This window comes from Haliaeetus leucocephalus, unplaced genomic scaffold (assembly GCF_000737465.1).
Source record: "Haliaeetus leucocephalus isolate CR32 unplaced genomic scaffold, Haliaeetus_leucocephalus-4.0 Scaffold141, whole genome shotgun sequence".
Taxonomy (NCBI): Eukaryota; Metazoa; Chordata; class Aves; order Accipitriformes; family Accipitridae; genus Haliaeetus; species Haliaeetus leucocephalus.
Window position 1 is genome coordinate 143633 of NW_010972577.1, and position 20108 is coordinate 163740.

At 39.1% G+C, this 20108-nt stretch overlaps 1 protein-coding gene across 1 annotated transcript in view; it reads right to left on the reverse strand.

Annotated features, from left to right (window-relative positions):
* Positions 1-20108, reverse strand: part of LOC104827832 (CUB and sushi domain-containing protein 1) — a gene marked incomplete at its 3' end in the record, with an annotated part of 962107 nt that overhangs the window by 143626 nt on the left and 798373 nt on the right. Inside the window, exons 35-38 of the mRNA XM_010561097.1 lie at positions 11737-11940; positions 10579-10703; positions 9850-9946; positions 409-513 (exon numbers count right to left, since the gene is read on the reverse strand). Of these exons, the coding sequence (XP_010559399.1) occupies positions 409-513; positions 9850-9946; positions 10579-10703; positions 11737-11940 (531 nt within the window). The remainder of the gene's footprint in view (positions 1-408; positions 514-9849; positions 9947-10578; positions 10704-11736; positions 11941-20108) is intronic.

The window sequence follows — 20108 nt, forward strand, 5'->3', positions numbered from 1 at the left end:
GAATAAATATATGCACGTATAAATAGGAAAAAAATCTCATCTGTTCTGGTTTTATCTATTTCCAATCTGTGAAATGAACTCTTACTTTTTTTGTTACCTAAATTTCAGAACTAAGCTTAAATAAGTGGAAAAAAAAACCCACAACACAATTAAACCCCATATTTTTACAACATTCTGAATTGCCAGATTCATTTGTTATATGCTGCTAATTTGTGAAAGCTGGTTTTCAACAGTTTCAAATGTCACTTCATTTAAAATTTCATTTTACTAGGTATCACTTATATCAGGTCCGTGCTGAGTACACTCTGGTAGTCAGGGAAGAGAAAAAAAAAATAGAACAATATAAATTCTCTCTTTTCATATGCATTCTTTTTTCCTGAGAAAGTTGCAAAAAACAAGCAGTCTTACTTTTGTATTCCAGGTGAAAACCAGCTGCTGCCACACTAATGTCAGAGTGAAAATGCAGGTAAAGTTGATTGGAAGTGCTATTCAACAATGCTGGCACAGTTGTACCTGGAAAAATAAAAGTTATGGAATAAACTGTAGCATGTTGATATATCAGAGTTTTATATTGAAAAGACATAACCAAGACTGAATCAGACAGGCTCATTTTCTTCTCATTATGTGCGTGGAAATCTCAAATATTCTATGTTCTGCCTTGTTTTCTCCAGAAGCTGCAAGAAAATTTTGATTACAAGTCATGATACTAAGAGGCTGTGTAACTACAATCAGACAAGATCCCATCATGTTCAGATGAAACTTCATTGACTTGGCTAGGAAGAGGCGTACACAGAAAAAAATCACATAAGTAAAGGATTTGATTATGAGAACAAACTCAACTGCTATGTGACTTTTTTCCACATGTATAAAAAGCCTGCAGTACAGAACAGAGCAGTCCAGATTATTCCTCTGTGTCCACTTCACACATTCTTCCCACAACTATATTTCAACCACTCATCCTAACTCCGAGAGCATGACAGAAATTGAAGAAGCAGGTGCAACACATTAAAAAAAAAAAAAAAAAAAAAAAACAAGTTTTATCTAATTCAAATAACTATAATAAAATCGTGTGCTGTTGACTTCAGTGTGCACTACACAACAAGCTTATCACCAACCCTGGACACATTCTTTGCCACTAGCATTGCTAAGTCTGACACAACATTCTCTGTTACCACATGACTACTATGTAATGCACATTCTACAGTCTAAAGCTGGAACATCTACTGAGGCTAAAAATTACATCATTTTCTATGATTACCTTCAAAGACAGTATCAAGTAGCTAATGGACTTCAATTGTGGTTGCATAAGAAATACTTTCATCTCCTGAGGGGCATTTGCTGTTTCTATAGCAACTGTGAGCAGCCTAGGTATGAGCTTGAAACTCGGGCTTCAAAAGAAAGAATTATCTTCATAAGTCTACAGTCTAAACTAGGAAATGGTAAATACTTTTAAATCTAAACCTATATTAAGCAAAATCTTGTTATAAATAGTGAGGAGCTAAAGGATGAGAAGTCGGACTTTAAGGAAGGTTTTATTGTCTGACATTGAAGCTCAAAGTATGGAAATTCACAGACAGTACAGAGCATTCATATCACACAATACTTACCATGGAATACAGAAAATTGTGAAACACCTTCCTGGAGGGAGGACTTTTCACACTATCCATACAGAATTTGAAATATATTTAAGGATGTTTAAGGTGTCTATTCTGTAAGAATGAGGATGTTGACTCAGAATGATGATACCCTTCATTGAACAAAATTGCTCTTCTGGCAGTTCTGTTCCTTTGTAGGATCTGCTAACATTTAACACCAGTCTTTTACTTCCTTAGAGGGTGATATTCAATAAGATGAGAAATTACATCCTATTGTACTGTGAGAAACAATTGGGGCTTCAGTTTTTAATTCTCATAACTGCCACATTCAATGGCATAATTCAGGCTGGCAGCCTGTCACAAGTGGGGTCCCCCAGGGATCGATACCAGTCCCCACACTGTTTCAACATCTTCATAAATGGTCTGGATGATGAGATTGAAAGCACCCTCACCAAGTCTGCTGATGACACTAGACTGGGTGGTGAGGCTGACACGTCAGCCATCTTACAGAGAGAGAGACCCAGACAGGCTGAAAGAGTGCATTAGCAAGAACAGTATGAAGTTTAACAAAGACAAGTGCAAAGTTCTGCATGTGGGTCAGAATAACCAAGAGCCCAGTACAGGCTAGGAACTATGTGGGTGTGGAGCAGCCTTGCTGAAAGGGACCTGGAGATCCTGGCGGGCAACAAACTGAACATGAATCAGCAGTGCACTGCTGCAGCAACGAAGGCAAATAGGTTCCTGGGCCGCATCCAGAGGGGCATTACTAGCAGAGACAGAGATGTGATAATCCCACTCTACTCAGCACTTGTCAGGCCACACCTGGAGTACTGTGTCCAGTTCTGGTCCCCACAATTCAAGAAAGACATGGACAGACTGGAACTGGTGCAGAGGAGGGCCACAAAGATAATCAAAGTGTGAAGGAGTTAGGTCTCTTCTCCCTTGAGAAGAGAAGGCTCAGAGGGGGGCATCATCACACATACCACACACAATACCTTTAAGTATTCCAGTACTTAAGGGGCAGCTGCAAAGAGGACAGAGGCTCTCTCGTCACAGGGAGCCACATGGAGCAGACAAGGGGCAACAGGTCCAAGTTGCACTGGGAGAGGTTTCATCTAGACATTGGAAATAAATTTTTTACAGTGAGAACAATCAGTCACTGGAAAAACCTCCACAGTGACATGGTGAGTCCCTGTCACTGGAGGTTTTCAAGGTGTGATTGGTCAGAGTGCTGGACATTCTCATCTAGGCTCCCTTTCTCACAAAAGGTTGGACTGGATGATCTTTTGAATCCCCTTCTAACCTGGGATGTTCTAGGATTCTATGATTCTATGATCTAACTGAAACTTTATTGATCACTTACCAACATCTGCTTCTTCTGGGACTGGGTATATGAAGCATGGAAGATACATTTTTGTGTGGCGACCAGATGTACTGTCCACAGTGTCCTAGTTGTTTTGGACTTTGTTTATCATCAATAGAGAGAAACAGTACTTAATGGGCAGAAGCAGATTTCATAAATAATAGCTTAGGTACAGGTATGTCCATGGTAGACATCTAATACTCATATAGATGGATACCATGTTAGGATGCTGGAGTCTGACTGACTTCTTAACCTCTTGATTGAGAATCTGTGATGTGGAAATCTCCTCTCTTAGGAGGCAGTAAGTGCATGTCTGCCTCCCTAAAGGCTTATAAGGGAATGACAAGTTTTCTACTTGAATTAATGTTTAATTATGGCATTAATGTAGAAAATTATGTCCACTATCCCTTTCAAGTGTTAGTAATTACAACCAAGAGCAATGTATCTCATTCCAGAGGTGAACACTACACTGCATGTGTGAAAGGCTGTCTAGGCATCTAAGAAATTTCTAGACCAAGAATAGAGATTAATGGTCATTTTAGGCATTTCTTGGATTAGCACAAACATATAGCGTGGATCACATTCTTACCTAATTTCTTTCTAAATTTAACTACCATCATAAGAGTAGATTCTCCAGGTGTCGACCTCAATGACTACTGTATTTGCATACTCCCTCTGTATATGTCTATACACATATATATATGCGTATTTAAGTACATATACATATGTAAAAGAATGTCAGGTGTTATCTGCATTTCCAATTTTAGATGGAGCTGTAGCTATACTTAGTCTCATTTTTTTTCAGTTTGAATATACCATAGTCAAGTGAAGCACCAGTCCCTAACTATCAGTTCTAAAATACTGCTGCTTTTTTGGCTTGTTTCCACCTTTTTGTTCAGCACAGTGTATTAAGTAAAATGATCTCTCACTTAAGTTCAAACTTAATACTCTCAGGAAAATGCAATGCATTTGTCAAGAATATCCTCTCACTCAGCTACTATGTCTATAACCTTCACTAAGGAGTCCAGGATAGACTTCACTTTGGCATATTGATGAAAGCCTTCCTGTCCTTTCATCCAAGGAATTTCCACTCTCTCATAATTCCATTCTGTGACACAATTGGCAGCACAGCATATTTACAAATGTTTGTGGGATGCCTAACGGTTATCCAAATTTTACAAATCTTTTTGCATTTTCAGCTTAATGGACAGGCTTCATGTAGGAACTGCCATTACTAAGCTACAAGAACAGAGTATCTCTAAATTCAGTTGACAATTTTGTAGTCTTATAACAAATGCAGGCTTTAGAAGAGTAAAATTTTCTTGGAAGGAAGATGCCCATATTGGACTGAGGAAGTGGAAAATATGAGACTACAGCTGTTAAGGACAATCATGGAAGATCACTCACCTGGTGAACTTAACATGCTTATAACCTGATCATCATTTAATGAAGCTCTTTTTTTCTTTAACATCATATTTTAAAATAAATTCACCTCCTTTTGGAAAGCAGGATGGCTATTGAAAAACAGGGAATTAAACCATTTTTCCAAATGAAAAATGAAGTATAGTTCCTCTGCAGGAGAAAAATCAATGCCAGTTACAGCTTCTCTTTTTTTTTTTTTAATATAGCAAGTACAATTCTATCCTGTTTGTAAAAACTGTTACCTTCCCAACTGAGAGAATTAAGACTCGATCTGTGCAAACAGTCCCTTAATTTTATTAAAATATTCCAGGTATAACTTTATTATGTAAACTTGGAAACATGTCTACTCATCACAAAATTATCAGTAATAATATGAAAATAATTAGCTCTGTCTCTCATTAATGTTCCTGTTTCATTCAAGCATTTGGTAAGGCATCTAAACTTCATTAATTAATCAAAAATCCGCTATAGCTACATATATTCTGTAAATGGTACAGCAATTGTTGTAAAAGACCGAGAAATTATTTTGATGGTTGTCTTTTAAAGGCAATGTTATTTTCATTTCCTCATGATCCACAAGCATTACTTTGATGGACCAGTAATATTGAAAGCAAAAATAATTTGTAGTTTTCCAATTACTCTGAATGTCTCTCGACACTGTCTAGTGTCATCTGGAAAACCTGGCCTTACAAAGAATCTGTCTGCCCACCAAAAGGCATCACCTGTCAATATTAGGCACAGGAAACTAAGTGGTGCATGATTCTGTTGCATGCCACAAGAGCACAATGGAGAGAATCCCTCTTGGCATTCAACACATCAATCCTATGCACAGCAGCTTCTTTCCAAGATAGCTGTACAAAAATCCATGTATTCTGCCACCAGGCAGACAGAAGCACAAGGTACCTTTATGTCTGTTAACACATGGTCTCAGAATTTTTGTTATAGCTTTGTTCATGAAGCCCCTATCGCTTTCCCCTAAAATAGCATCCTCACAAGCATTACTGTAGCATAGAAAGAAGAAAAATGCCCTGATATTTCCGCCATTCACTGATAAAAGATGACCCATAGGGTTAATCCGAAAAGGACAAGACACTATGTAAGGGCCCGGATTGCTCTAGCAGACAGCCCTTATGGGCCCCGCCCAGCCCCTGGGGCCTGCCCCCACCCTGCCCACGGCCCCGTACCCCATTTCAGCCCCAGAACCAGGACCCCATCCAGGCTGTCAGCTCCTGCCCCAGTGACACCACAGTAGGGCCAGTCTCCAGCTCCCCACGACCCTGCCCTGCCTGGCCATGGGCCCCGCTGAGCTGGGTGTACCCACAGGCCCGTGTCCCAGCCTGGCCTCAGCCTGTTCTGGTCCCCAGGGAGATGCCCAATTCCTGGGACTGGGGCTGCCCCAGTGCCCCCCAGCTGCCCTGCTCCTGGCTGGGGCGGTGGGATGGGCCCTGGCTGCCAGGGCCTGCCCTGCCACCCCTCCATGGGGCGCCCCCATTGCTCCCGGCACCCCAAACCCAGGGAGCTGCTTGACCCCGCTCTGCCCTGACAAAAAGAAATGGTATAATTATCTATCTTTTAAAGTTTTCCTTAAGGAACAGACTCCAGTGAGTTCACCTTTCCAACTCAACGCCATGACATAGTTTAGCAGCACAGTTTAGTAACTTGTTAGTAATTAGTTGCAGGTACGTTCTTCTTGAATGCATATTTACAGGACAGATGAATTCACAGAGAGTGAAGCAGAAGCCAATGGTATTGTACAAGATTTAGTAAGAGAGAAATGATACCTTCTGAACGTTACCACTTATGAACTTATGCCTGGAATTCAGTTTCAATGTCATATTGCTGGTTCAGTTTTGAGAACAGCAGATTTCATGTCATGTTTAAATATTACTCATTAGACCCTTCCCATACACAAAACAATTCTTCATTTTAAGTCCAACATTCATTATACAAAAGAGAGAAATCCACAATAAAGCTGTGCTACTCTGTCTCCAATTAAATATTTCTAATACAAAAACCTGCCTTTTTCAGTTTCTCTGGAAATTAGGAAGGCATTTAAGCTAAAGTAAGATGACACACTTTTAGTATAGAATACGAAAGCATTTTCAGTCCTGAGTGTTGTTAAATGGAATATTGTTAAATGGATTATTTCATCAGTTCTTTATCCAATGGGTCCAATATATTTGCCACATATTTCACTTGTCAAAAGCTGATTACATTTCATTATTTCTTTCTTCCTATTGCCAATTGAATATACAGCATAGTTAATGGCATTTAATATAAAATGTTATATCCTTTTGTACTGGGTCTGGCTGGGATAGAGTTCAATTTCTTCACAGTAGCTGGCATGGTGCCATGTTTTGGATTTGTGATCAAAACAGCATTGATAACACAGAGATGTTTTCGTTACCGCTGAGCAGTGCTTACACAGAGTCAAGGCCTTCTCTGTTTCTCACGCTGTCCCACCAGTGAGTAGGCCGGGGGTGAGCAAGAAGCTGGGAGGGGACCCAGGTGACCAAAGGGATATCCTACACCATATGGAGAATATCTATCCTTTCATGGATACAGAAGGGAACGTAGCAACCAGAGATGAGGAAAAGGCCGAGGTACTTAATGCCTTCTTTGCCTCAGTCTTTAATAGGGAGACCAGTTATCCTCAGGGTACTCCACCCCCTGAGCTGGAAGGTAAGGATGAAGAGCAGAACATACCCCCCTTAATCCAGGAGAAAATACTTAGTGACCTACTACGCCATCTGGACACTCACAAATCTATGGGTCCCAATGGGATCCATCCAAGAATACTGAGGGAACTGGCAGAGGTCCTTGCCAAGCCACTCTCTATCATCTATTGGCAATCCTGGTCAACGGGGGAGGTCCCAGAGGACTGGAGGCTTGCCAGTGTGACTCCCATTTACAAGAAGGGTCGGAGGGAGGATCTGGGGAACTACAGGCCTGTCAGCCTGACCTCGGTACCGGGGAAGATTATGGAACGGTTTGTCTTGAGAGCACTCACATGGCAAGTCCAGGATAAGAAGGGGATCAGGCTCAGTCAGCATGGGTTTACGAAAGGCAGGTCCTGCTTGACCAGCCTGATCTTCTATGACCAGGTGACCCACCTAGTGGATGCGGGAAAGGCTGTGGATATTATCTTCCTTGACTTCAGCAAGGCCTTTGACACTGTCTCTCATGGCATACTCCTTGAGAAACGGGCATCTCATGGCTTGGATAAGCGCACTCTTCACTGGGTGAAAAACTGGCTGGGTGGCCGAGCCCAGAGGGCTGTGGTGAATGGGGTTAAATCCAGTTCGCAGTGGGTCACAAGTGATGTTCCTCAGGGCTCGGTGTTGGGCCCTGTTCTGTTTAATATCTTTATCGATGATTTGGATGAGGGGATTGAGTGCACCCTCAGCAAGTTTGCAGATGACACCAAGTTGGGAGGCAGGGTCGATCTGCTTGAGGGTAGGGAGGCTCTACAGAGGGATCTGGACAGGCTGGATCGATGGGCTGAGGCCAATCGTATGAAGTTCAACAAGGCCAAGTGCTGGGTCCTGCACTTTGGTCACGGCAAGCCCATGCAGTGCTACAGGCTTGGGGAAGAGTGGCTGGAAAGCTGCCTGGCAGAGAAAGACCTGGGGGTGCTGGTTGACAGCCGGCTGAATATGAGCCAGCAGTGTGCCCAGGTGGCCAAGAAGGCCAACGGCATCCTGGCCTGTATCAGAAATAGTGTGGCCAGCAGGAGCAGGGAGGTTATTGTTCCCCTGTACTCGGCACTGGTGAGGCCACACCTCAAGTACTGTGTGCAGTTTTGGGCCCCTCACTACAGGAAAGACATGGAGGTGCTGGAGCGTGTCCAGAGAAGGGCAAGCAAGTTGGTGAGGGGCCTGGAGCACAAGTCTTATGAGGAGTGGCTGAGGGAGCTGGGGCTGTTTAGTCTGGAGAAAAGGAGGCTGAGGGGAGACCTTATCACTCTCTACAACTACCTGAAAGGGGGTTGTAGTGAGGTGGGTGCTGGTCTCTTCTGCCAGGTGGCTGGAGATAGGATGAGAGGAAATGGCCTCAAGCTGAGGCAAGGGAAATTTAGGTTAGATATTAGGAAAAATTTTTTTACTGAGAGGGCTGTCAGACATTGGAATAGGCTGCCCAAGGAAGTGGCTGAGTCACCATCCCTGGAGGTATTAAAAAAGCGAGTAGACAGGGTACTTCAGGACATGGTGTAGTGGGCATGGTTGATGGTTGAACTCGATGATCTTGAAGGTCTTTTCCAACCTAAATGATTCTATGATTCTATGGTGTCATGCTCAGCGTATAAACTTGGGGGACAAAAGAGGAAGGTGGGGGACATTGGCAGTTATGGCATTTCTCCTCCCAAGCAACCATTATATGTGATGGAGCCCTGCTGTCCTGGAGATGGCTGAACATCTGCCTGCTGATGGGAAGTAGTGAATGATTTCCTTGTTTTGCTTTGCTTGCATGTGCAGCTTTTGCTTTACCTATTATATCTCAATCCATGAATTGTCTTACTTTTACCCTTCTAATTCTCTCCCCCACCCACTGTGTGGGAGTGAGCAAGCGGCTGCGTGGGGCTGAGCTGCCTACTAGGATTAACCCACAACACTGTTTAATATGTAAATTTTGAGGTGCAACTTCAAGTTATTTACTTCAATATCCAAACAAATAATATGGAGTAAATTTTTTTCAGTTGATCATTCATTTCCTTGCATAATCCAATACACATCTATACTTAAAAGTTCATGAAGTCCCCAGAGAGGTGAAATTCCACAAAATGCTTTAGCTACACCAGAATCAGATCAGGCTTGTGATAGAGTTCATGAGACTGGGATATTATTCATGACTTAATCTTATATGAGATATCTTTTTCTCTTGGTTTGGTTTATAGAACATGCTCTTTCTATAAAAATTGTCTTATACAAAAAGGAGTAAAACTATATATGCCTGATGTACACGTGAAACAACAAATTACATGGTTTGTTATGTCCCAATTGTAGTAATTTGTTTTGTTCTCTGAGGCCTGGTGAGTTTGGATGAATACTGAATGCTTCATCTTTTTCCTGAGAAAGGAAGGCTAACAAGGATAAACTAAATCAAAGCTATCAAAGGAATCTCCTTGAATGTCAGTACTAATTTATATCACTATATCTTCTCTATGGTGCAGGTAGGTAAGATAAAAGAAAGAAATTTGTTTTGAAAGTATTATCACCTACATCCCACTAATCAAAGCTACACATTTTCATTTTGGTATCATATTTTCTTCTTAAAATCTCCCTTTGCATTTGAATATTGGCACATTTACAACACCTGAAATCTCCTCCCCAAAATGAGAAAGTTTCATAATGATATCACAGACGATGCAATACAAACATACTCCTTGTCTATATGCATGAGCAAGCAAAGACATGTTCTCTCACACACCTATATATAGAACTGTATGTTTAAATCATGGAATATCCTCACCTGAAAAGCTCCCAAGACGTGGTGCTGTCATATCTCCACCATCGTATATTTCAAGAGAATCCCAATTATGTTCAGTGGCAAAGCTGATGACCTGGATCTGTAAAACATCACCACAGAACTTTTTAAACCAACTAGCCATATGTGTTTTTAAATGTCCTAGAAGCAAAAAAATAAGAGAACATGCCCTAAAGAAAATGTAAATAAGCAGATCCAAACAGAAACACCTGAGTGAAAAAATGTAAATAAAACATTAACCTTCACTTTTTAAGTTGTCTTAACTTTTAGAAAACGTGACACTAGATAAGTGAGAAGGATTTTGCACATATGTTGCATGATTATAAATAATCACTCAAAGTGTAAATGAGCAGATAATCAAGACAGTTGCAGACCTCTCAAGTGTCTCACTGATATCCTAGCAGATAGAAAGGCTTGGTATTTGCATACCAGACTGAAGGATCAGGACCTGCTTTCAATATTCTACACAGGTAGAAGAGAGAGCTGCTAGTTAACCATTTTGCATTCATTCCTTCATGTAAAAATAAAGTAACATAGAATAAAGCTAACTAAAGAACAATACTGAGAAAAACAAAGCACAAATATTTCAAGTACCCAAAAAAAAAAGATCCTAAAGATCGCTATTTTCTGACACTTCCAGAGATATAAACAATTACTTTTTAAACTGAACCACAAAGTAGTTAATATTTCATGCTTGACAGAATATAGACTTGCCTGAATACCTGATCCCTCAGTCACTATGATTTTCCACACACAATTCAAGCTGTTACCATAAGGTTCAGGGTAACCTGGTGAAAGAATAGTACCTCTCCGCTCAGTAAAATTCCCACTGCATGGCACTGAAAGAAAGTATTATCATAAATTATTACAAAACCTAAACCTCTTCAGAGAACAGAAAAGTAGTAATAATTTTACTAAGCTAATTCTAATAATTCTCCTTTGTAGCATAAACACATAGACATGAAGCAATGATATGAACTGAGAAAGCAATGTTATCCAAAACACATGAACAATATCAAGCTTAAGATACAACCTGGATGAATAAACAATTCAGAAGTGACCTTCATTTTGAGTGTGTGCAGCCTAGAACAGCCTAGCAGCACAGCCTAATCATGTCTTACCTGAGAGTAACAACAAACTGTAAAGACATAACATTAAACACAATCATGGTTGACAGAAATCATGTGAACTTACCCACAGCCTAAGATAGTTCCAATATTGGATCTAGCTGGTAAAGCAGTGTAGTACATTAAATATTTTTACTGTATAAGCAATTGCTTCTTTAAGGTTCAAGAAAACAGTACTAAACTAAACAAAAAACAGAATACACAGAAAGTAGGACACCTCCCCAAGGAGGGAGAGAAGAAAACCTTTCAACATTTACAAGAAAAAATCTGAAGTGCTAAACGTTATCCCACTGTAGGTCTATTGACAGACCGAATAAAATTAGCTATACTTAACAATGCTATCATTATTCAACGTACACTATGCTTCTACTTGAAAAAAAGAAATCATCTTCCTATGTGTGATAGAAATATACAACAAGTACTATGTAATAAAACTTCTGGAGAATTAAATTCTGTCCTGTAGTTCAAGCTGTAGATGAGTCATGAAAATAATGAATGTTCAAGAAAATGTGCATCACACTTGTTCATATAATCTAAGTCATTATACGAAACACTATACTGCCTACCAGCCAGCTGGTACTCAATTACTTTTTGATATGGAAAACTGCTCTTTTAAATTGGGCATGACTGATATTAATCGAAGGAGAGTGAAAATATGTGTTAAATACTATTTTCTGAAACAGTTCCTGAATTCTGATTCAGAGACATGTGTGACAGAACAGATGACTTAAATGTAATTGCTTACCTACACAGCTTGGTACTGTGTCATTCCACTGAGCTAAGGCATTAGGTACAGACTGACATCGGATAGCTTTTGAGCCTTGTAGCAGATAGCCAGGACTACACTCAAACCGAACAACAGAGCCTGCTGAAAACTCAGAGCCGATTCTCCTTCCATACCTAGGCTCTGGAACTGAGCTACACTGCGTATCACTTGTGCGTGGAACAGCTGTATAAAGAGAGAAAGAAAAACCAAAAAGATGCCATGAATCCAAATGACAGTCATCATCTAATAGACCACTAAAAATGCTCATTGTTTCTTGCAGGACAGAGCTTAATTGTATTTGTTCCTTTTATTTGCTCTGCTCCTGTATTCTCAAAGAATGGCCTAATGCTTTCACAGCTGTTAGCTGGCTTGCGGTTTTGGGCTGTGACCATGTACAGTCACGTGAGTGCCATGGAAGCTTGGAGAGCAATTGACTTTGGAAGCACGTCCTTAGGCAAGAGAGGATCAGTGGATGTTTCAGCTGGCCTCTTTAATGACAGGATACTATACATACCACCTATTTTACTTATTAAATATGGAAATTTTGGCTCCTCATTAGATGCCAAGAAAAATATTATGCTGTAGATAACCAGCTATAAAACCAATATAATGTTACACAAATATAGGATTTATCATATTGGAGAATGCAAAGTAATAACAGTGTACCCTCATGGCTATTTCAGTGTTTACGGTTGACAACAATTATTTTTACCAATAATTTCTGAGAATTCATAAACCTGATGTGATACAGGAGCAGTTAAAAGACTGTAAGCAACATTTAAAGAGCAATATAATTAAATTCATTAGAAGCCCATGGGTTTATTTTCCCTTTGGCTTTGTTATTTACAACCACTTCTTTATAACAAGCTTTTTTTTTTGTACTTACTGACTGTTGTGCATGTTGTTTGTGTATCAAACTTGTTCTTTCTACATTTCATTTTGCCAAAATTTTTTAAAATATATATATATTTATAGAAAAAATGATGGAAGTATAATTTGTGTGCAGTATCATCTATGTTTTACACTATAATAAAACAAATGTATATTAAAAATAATCTCTTTAAATATAAGCAATTTTTCTGTGTGAATGGCATATTCAAAAGCTTTGTTTGATCAGTTTGGTTTCTTCAAGAATTAGTTTCAGGGGATCACTGCATCTAGATATGTGTAAGTGACACCATGAAAATTGCCTGCCATTTGGTCCTTAATTAACAAAGACACAGAATGGCACCAGAAAAAAAAAAAGCAAGGGGGGAGGGGGAGTGGTGGTGGTTAGACTTTATTCCTGGAAGATTTTTCAAACATGATGTTTCTGGCTTACTAACCTATTTTAAGACTAGTGTAAAAAAAAATCAAGGTTATATTTAATTTTATTTTACATCCTTACATTTTCTTTGCTGGCCTGTAATGGTGAAGAGCAGTATTTCCATCTGTTCACGTGCATACCTGTGCAGACACACACCCTATTTGTTCAGCTACCCTGGTCACTAAGTAAAAGACAAGGTGTGTGGAGTCTGTATATAATTGTTTTCATATTGATAGCTTTATACTTCTCTTATTTCTTATACTTCCATTTGCTCAATCAGAATCATAATTATTTAAGTGCAGCAGTTTTAAAGTACTGGTAAGTGCTCTATAAGTTAACATTTATTGACAAGTTGGATACACTAACTTAATCCTATCTTAAATCTAGCATGAAATACACAACACAGTTTTGCAGAACATTGGAAGTTCTCATTTATGACTACATTAACATTGTGTTCTACCCGCTTTCTGTATGGCTACTGAGAACAACAGTTAGTTTATGCAAGTATTGAATGTAGAGAAAAACTTTGTCAAAAAAGATTTAGAAATAATTAGTACTAGCAATAACAGTACAATACATGCTCTTTTTATTAATATGCAGTGGGTTGATCTGTCAGACAAGGTCATACAGATACAGTAACACATATTTTCTTCTAAATCAGTAGGTTGGATGGTTGCAGGAGATTTCAGCCTTTAAAGCTTAAGAAAGTTATAAAATGTATCGAAGGTTGAAAGAAACTGTCACAGGTAAACTAACATACTCCTGTAATGATAACTACACAATACAGCAAAACAAAAGCAAACACATTTTTCAAGTTTTTAAAATGGTTAAATGCTTTACATAGTATAAACAAACCAATTCCCTTTCAGTAAGTTTAAAATACCTGCCTTTGTTCAAATAAATGGGATTTTGTGATTAAGTCTTCAACAGGACCTCAGTATCACCGAGCTGCTCTGTGAAACTTGTTCATGCATACAGTTCTAACCACAGCAGGAAATTGTCCTGCACTTGTGGAAGGATAATGAAGAAACCACAGTTCAAGGATTTCACATAGTCACAGTTCTTCCTGATCATAACCTGCAGACCAGATGCAGTCTGCCAGGTCAATTCAACTGACCTAGCCTGCTCTTTCTTATTCTCTTTTGTTGGGACTAATAGTCTTTTCTCTAACAAATGGTCCACCGTACAAGCACTATTTTATTCAAACCTTTTTTTTTTTTTTTTAAATTGTATAATGACTTTACACCTGACTAGGTGATGACGGCTGCAACATGGTGATGGCAGAACTACAGCTTCTGCCACATGATTAGGCATTAATCCGCCCCTTGGTCAGGACTACTTGCTTAAATGAGACTTTTGTTCATGAGATAAATCATTCACAATCATGACAGCAAAAGGTTGAATGCATTGTTGTGGACAAACCAGTTTTGACTTGGGGAATTTATACTTAATTATGCTTAATTTAATTTATTACCAATTAACACAAACCTCTGATGACTTATTCAGAAGTTAAGAAGAAAGAGGACATAAACAACCAAATAACCACTTAAGTAAACAGCTTTCCTTTCCTCTCCCCAGGCTCAAATTCAGTCAAATACCTATTCTCCCCCTTCCTTGTCTCAACTTCCTTGCGTCCATCTTAGTTCCACCAGTGAGGTGAGAGGCAGCACAGGAGGTTGGGGTTATGTGCTCTCTTTTTGATTCTTTGTTTTTCCTCTGCTGTACTTAGCATTTTACTCATTTTTCTCTCCAGCTTTTTGCTTCTTCAAGTTTTCATGTCACACTGTTTTTTAATGTTCCTGCTCCAGCATGGGTCACCCATGGGTGGCAGCTGCTCAGAGATGTCCCCCTACTGCAGAATAGGTCTTTCAGAGGCCGCCAACCCCTCTGAGGTGTTCTCACTGCAGAGACAGGCCACAGTCCCTCTGGAAGTGCTATCCCTTTGGCATGGAGGGCCTCTTTCCAAGAGTGTGTCTCTAACAGTCCCTCCAGCAGCATCTCCAGCAGCACATCCCCAGAAGCATCTCTGGCCCAAAGCAGTTGTCACTTTCTCAAGCATCTTTGAGAACAGGCACTACATGCTTTTCTGACTGGTGGAAGTTTTGGCATGTGAGAGGTTGTTCATACCAGCTTCAGAGGAAGCTGTTTGTGAGTGGCACATGGTAGCTCATGACCTCCTCCCACACAAGTCACCACTACAGCTCCCTGCTAGATAAACTTTTAGCTTTACATGTGTCTAAACCTTACCTATCTTTCTAAGAGGCTATATGACCTGACTGAAAATTTCAGCATCACTCCTGCAGTATTTTTCATTCACTGTGTGGAAGAAACTCTTGCCCAGCTTTTTATGGGAATACTACCTTTCTCTATTTTTTCACCCACTTCCCCAAGAGGGAGGAAGTTTCAGAAGAAAAACCTTGCTCAGATTCTCTAACCCTCACCTGGAGTCCACATCTGCAGAACCCCTGCAACAGCTGTGCAAAGGTAAAGGACCTTTTTTAAAAATCAGATTAAAGAATATCCTATAATTGTCAGTAATCACATCTGGCAATTTGCATACATGCATTTGTAATCCAAACATTTTTTTGTGTAACTAGCATTTTCAGCACCTCTCAACAAAAGGTGTCAAATCATCTGGTTTCATTATAATATTGCCTTATGAAAGTTACTTTTCTGTGAGCAAGCTATCTCTGCCATTATAGCAAATGTAGGGGCATTTTACTAACACTCTTAAATTAGTTCATGTAGCAGAAATACTGCTATGTGGCTCCTTTTCAGACTGAAAGCCACCATTTTAGCGAGAGCGGCCAGTACGTAAAACAGCCATGGCAGCCACAAACATCCATGGCTGGAGTTGTGTCAGATTATTCAGTTGTCAGCAGGAAACACTCAATGACATGTTCAAATTGACATTTTGCTCAGTTCTTCACAGGTTAAATAAGCCATGCCATTCACTACAAGAGGCACCATTTTTTAATGCTTTTTTTTCCCTGTTTTAAGAAGAACTTCAGAATAAATGTAATACAAGCCAGACATAACAAAGTGAGGCACTCCATACTGCTTAAAATGGAATTCAGATTTAAGTAATCCATGGCAAAATGCAGTAAAGTTTCAAACATCTATTGAAAATTAGGAAAATAAATGTGTTCCTCTAAAAGGTGACACAGCCAACAGCCCAGCTGAAGTGCCTCTACACCAATGGACTATTTCTGTTGGAAGAGACCTGCAACAATCATCTAGTCCAACTGCCTGACCAAATCAGGACTGACCAAGTTAAAGCACGTTAAGGGCATTGTCCAAATGCTTCTTAAACAATGACAGGCTTGGCACATTGACCACCTCTCTAGGAAGCCTGTTGCAAACCAGGACATAATGTGTCATGGTAACTCATATGGAAATAATACTAACAGTCTTAGTTCTGCTTTCTAATTACACTTAGCAGTAAGTCTATGGCTATGTATCTTATTCTTGTCACAGTTTAGATCAACTTAATGGTTAAAGTCACATTCCTCTTTTATTGTTGTTCCCCTTTCTCTTTCTTCCACAGTCCTTCCTCATCCTAGTATGCTAACTTTTGTAATAGTCCTCTCTCAAATCTCATTTGACCTCATAAACTAATTCATGTATTTGTATCGTAGAGCAAGTAGAGGAAGACAAGCATTAAAAACCCATAAATTTCTGGGTGGTAGAAAGGTCATTACTTGTTTTTTTAGGGAAAGAACTCTGTACTGCTGCAGCCTCAGCTATATAAAAGAATATGCTATTGTTTCTTAGGTGATGTCATAGCATGAAAACAAGCATAAGATAACCCCCCAAAAATATAATTCCCATCTTAAATATGACTGTTCCTAGCATATTTCAACATACCTGACCCTAATATTCTAAAAGACTGGATATTCATTCAGTCTGATATTACAGATACCCTTTACTATTGTATGAAATACAAGGAAATGTGGTCATCTGAGAAAAAGAAATGAAGGCACAGATGACATATGCAGCTAGAAAGAAGCTTTTTGGAAAGTGGCATTGCAAAAGCCATTAAATCTGAATCAAAAGCTACAAACCTTATCTGTTGCTTGCTCAAACCAGAATGTGAAATAATGTAAGCAGTAACTTTTTTTCCCCTCTAGACTTCCTTCTAGCTTTTGCCTATAGCATCTGCAACCTAGACTTCTCAAGCTGTATCACAGAGATATTCCATTTTCTATAGTAATTATCCTCCATCTTTTAGTAAATGTTTCATACTGCTGTGAAACAAAATTGAAATCAGCCCAGTGGAAAAGTGAACAGGGAAGAAGGTCAACCTGGAATAGAGGGCGATAAATAAAATGATTGACTTTGCAGGCCAGATTACTGTGTTCAATGTGAGAGTGGATGTTATCCTCTGGAGTATTTAAAAGGCTAGCAAGCAGGCAGTTGTTGGAAATATGATCACATGCTTCAAAAGAAGAAAGAAAAATCTCAAAATTATAGAGCTTATTAAATACCACTAACTCATTAACCAATATATGTATACATCCATGTGTGTATTAAATAAAGCTCTTAAGATGTATTTAAAGTATATTAAAAAACCTGCATATTCAAATAGCTTCATGATTCTCCTGGGACAAATAAAGTGGCTTTGCCTGATTCATTTTCTGCTGCTGCAGAGAACACTTCTCATTTGTTAAAATCTATTTCTTACAGTTACTGAAAAACAAGTGTAGTCCAAATAAATGACTGAAATGAGGCATATCATTGTGCTTACCTGGAGACTTACTGTTCAACAGCAATGTATATATACACATACAGCTAAGAGAATTGAGCGTTTGTGTCACTATGAATTCTTTAAAAGCAGCAAAAATTAACTGAACACTTTCGGTGTATGAAAACCAAATAGAATAAGATAGAAAGGTGTCATTCATATGCAAATGGATGATAAGAACTCAGATGCTGAAAGCTGTTTTCTAATTCCAGAAGTTTATATTCCCCCTCTTTTCCGATTAATTGTGCATGATAAATTTAAATGCAAGTGATGCTTTTGATGTGTAAAAAGGGCAGGTACTGGTATCTTGAGCCTTATCCAAAGCAGACTGTGCAGTCATGGTGATATATTTCTATAAACACAGAAGTTAAGAAGGCTTAAAAACACCACCCAGAAGGAGTTTGAACAGTCCCACAAGCTCCTTACAACTATGGAAATATTCTTGAGGTGAGACAGTTTTTGCCATTGATGTGCTGTGTCAAACCATGACTGTGTTCCAATGTAAAAAAAATATATTTTTTTTTTTTAATGAATCTTGATAATATTATTTAAAACTATCCAAAACTACTTTTACACTTCAATTTAGTAAAGCTGAAAAGCTAGTATACAATAAACCACAGTGTTCAATGACTGTCTCATTAAGCTTATTGGATGTGTATGCAATACATCTAGTGAACTGCCCCGAAGTCCCTTTGGGACTGCATTTGTTGCCTGTACAGGCGATGAACCTGTAAGCACTGCTCCAGGTGTCACCAGACTGCATTCTCTAAGACACATGGATCAACTTAGTGTACTAAGCTGCCAGCAGCACGCTAACAGACTTGGGCACGCTGTCGCATTCTTGCATTTCAACTGCAGCGTGCAGACATGCCCATAATACCTCCTCAAATTCAGTTGTGTCAGGAAGAGACCTGCAAGTCTTACATCTGCCACCCACCCTTCAACACTGAAACTGCCTCGTGGACTCTGCCATACCAATTTTCCCTCCAAGCTCTCCAAGAAGACAGAATTTCTTAGCAGCCTGAATGAAAACTCTTGAAACATCAACTGGGAGTACTGAACAATACTAATACAATTAAGCAAACTCTCCAAAACCTTGAGCTGAGCTACAGATATTCATGAGGTAAGCTTGAAAGTGTCTTTGGCACTTTTACCCTCTATAGTATTACACTGAGGAATAGCGTGTGATGCAGGATCTAAGCTAACTTCAGTCAAACTAACTCTGAAACTATAGGTGGGAAAAACACATTGCAGCACAGCTATATGGTTGCAACAACATTATGCTGCCTGTACATATCCAGAACTGAGATTTTCATAAGTACTTGAAAATATTTTATTTTTCTTTTCTTTATGTCTTGAGAAAGCTGAAATGAACAGTGCTTCTAGAGATAGACTTCAGGTGAATGTAACAAAGATTGTCATAACAAGTTCTTATGCTGTACTCACTCATTAAGTCAATAACTGTCCATATAGAACAAATCCCAAAATAAATTTTTCTATTGTTTTTGTTAGAAAATGATCACTATTTCATACTGCAGCTGTAATTGGATGGGGCAAAAATTAAGCATAAAATAAATGTTAAGTATACTATTAGGTATAAAAGTACAAAATCTTTCACTTTTTTTTTAATATCTGTCTCAGGTAACTGGACATTTCTTCACTAGTACCACAAGACCTATTTTCTGTGTCATTATAGTGCCCGAATATAAATCAGAAATTGTTGGAATGTTGATATTGTGTAACAGATCTATTGGTTTTATTTTTACTGATTTAGTGAATTCCAAAATGCAGCTAGCAATTCTGGGTGGATTTCCAGTGCCCGTTTCAAATGCTACCCAGTGGCATGTTTTCACTTTCATCTCAGGGAAATCTGGCTTTTAACAGGAATCAAATATGTGCCTCCTCTGGTCCACAGGAGTCTAGCAACTTACATCCAACTCAATACAAAATAAAGATGTAGATCTCCTTTTGCTTAAAACCGAATATAATAGTCAGTCACTATGTTCAGAAAACAAGTCTTATAGTATTGTCCCTACTCATTTTAGTCAAGCAAAATACTGGCTAGATTTAATAGATATTTCTATCAGATAATTAAATTAAGTAGCTACAACCTGGCCAGCTGCTCACAAACATAGAAATGCTGTTTGTGCATGTGGATACAGAAGCCAGCTTGGGGTGCAAGGACCACAAGATGATGAAGTTGAGGAACCAGCAGAAGGTTCAAATTAAGGTGACCAGACTTTGGCATATTCATGAAGTTGGTACATAGACTGTCCTAAGGAACAGGCATGAAGGGGAAGG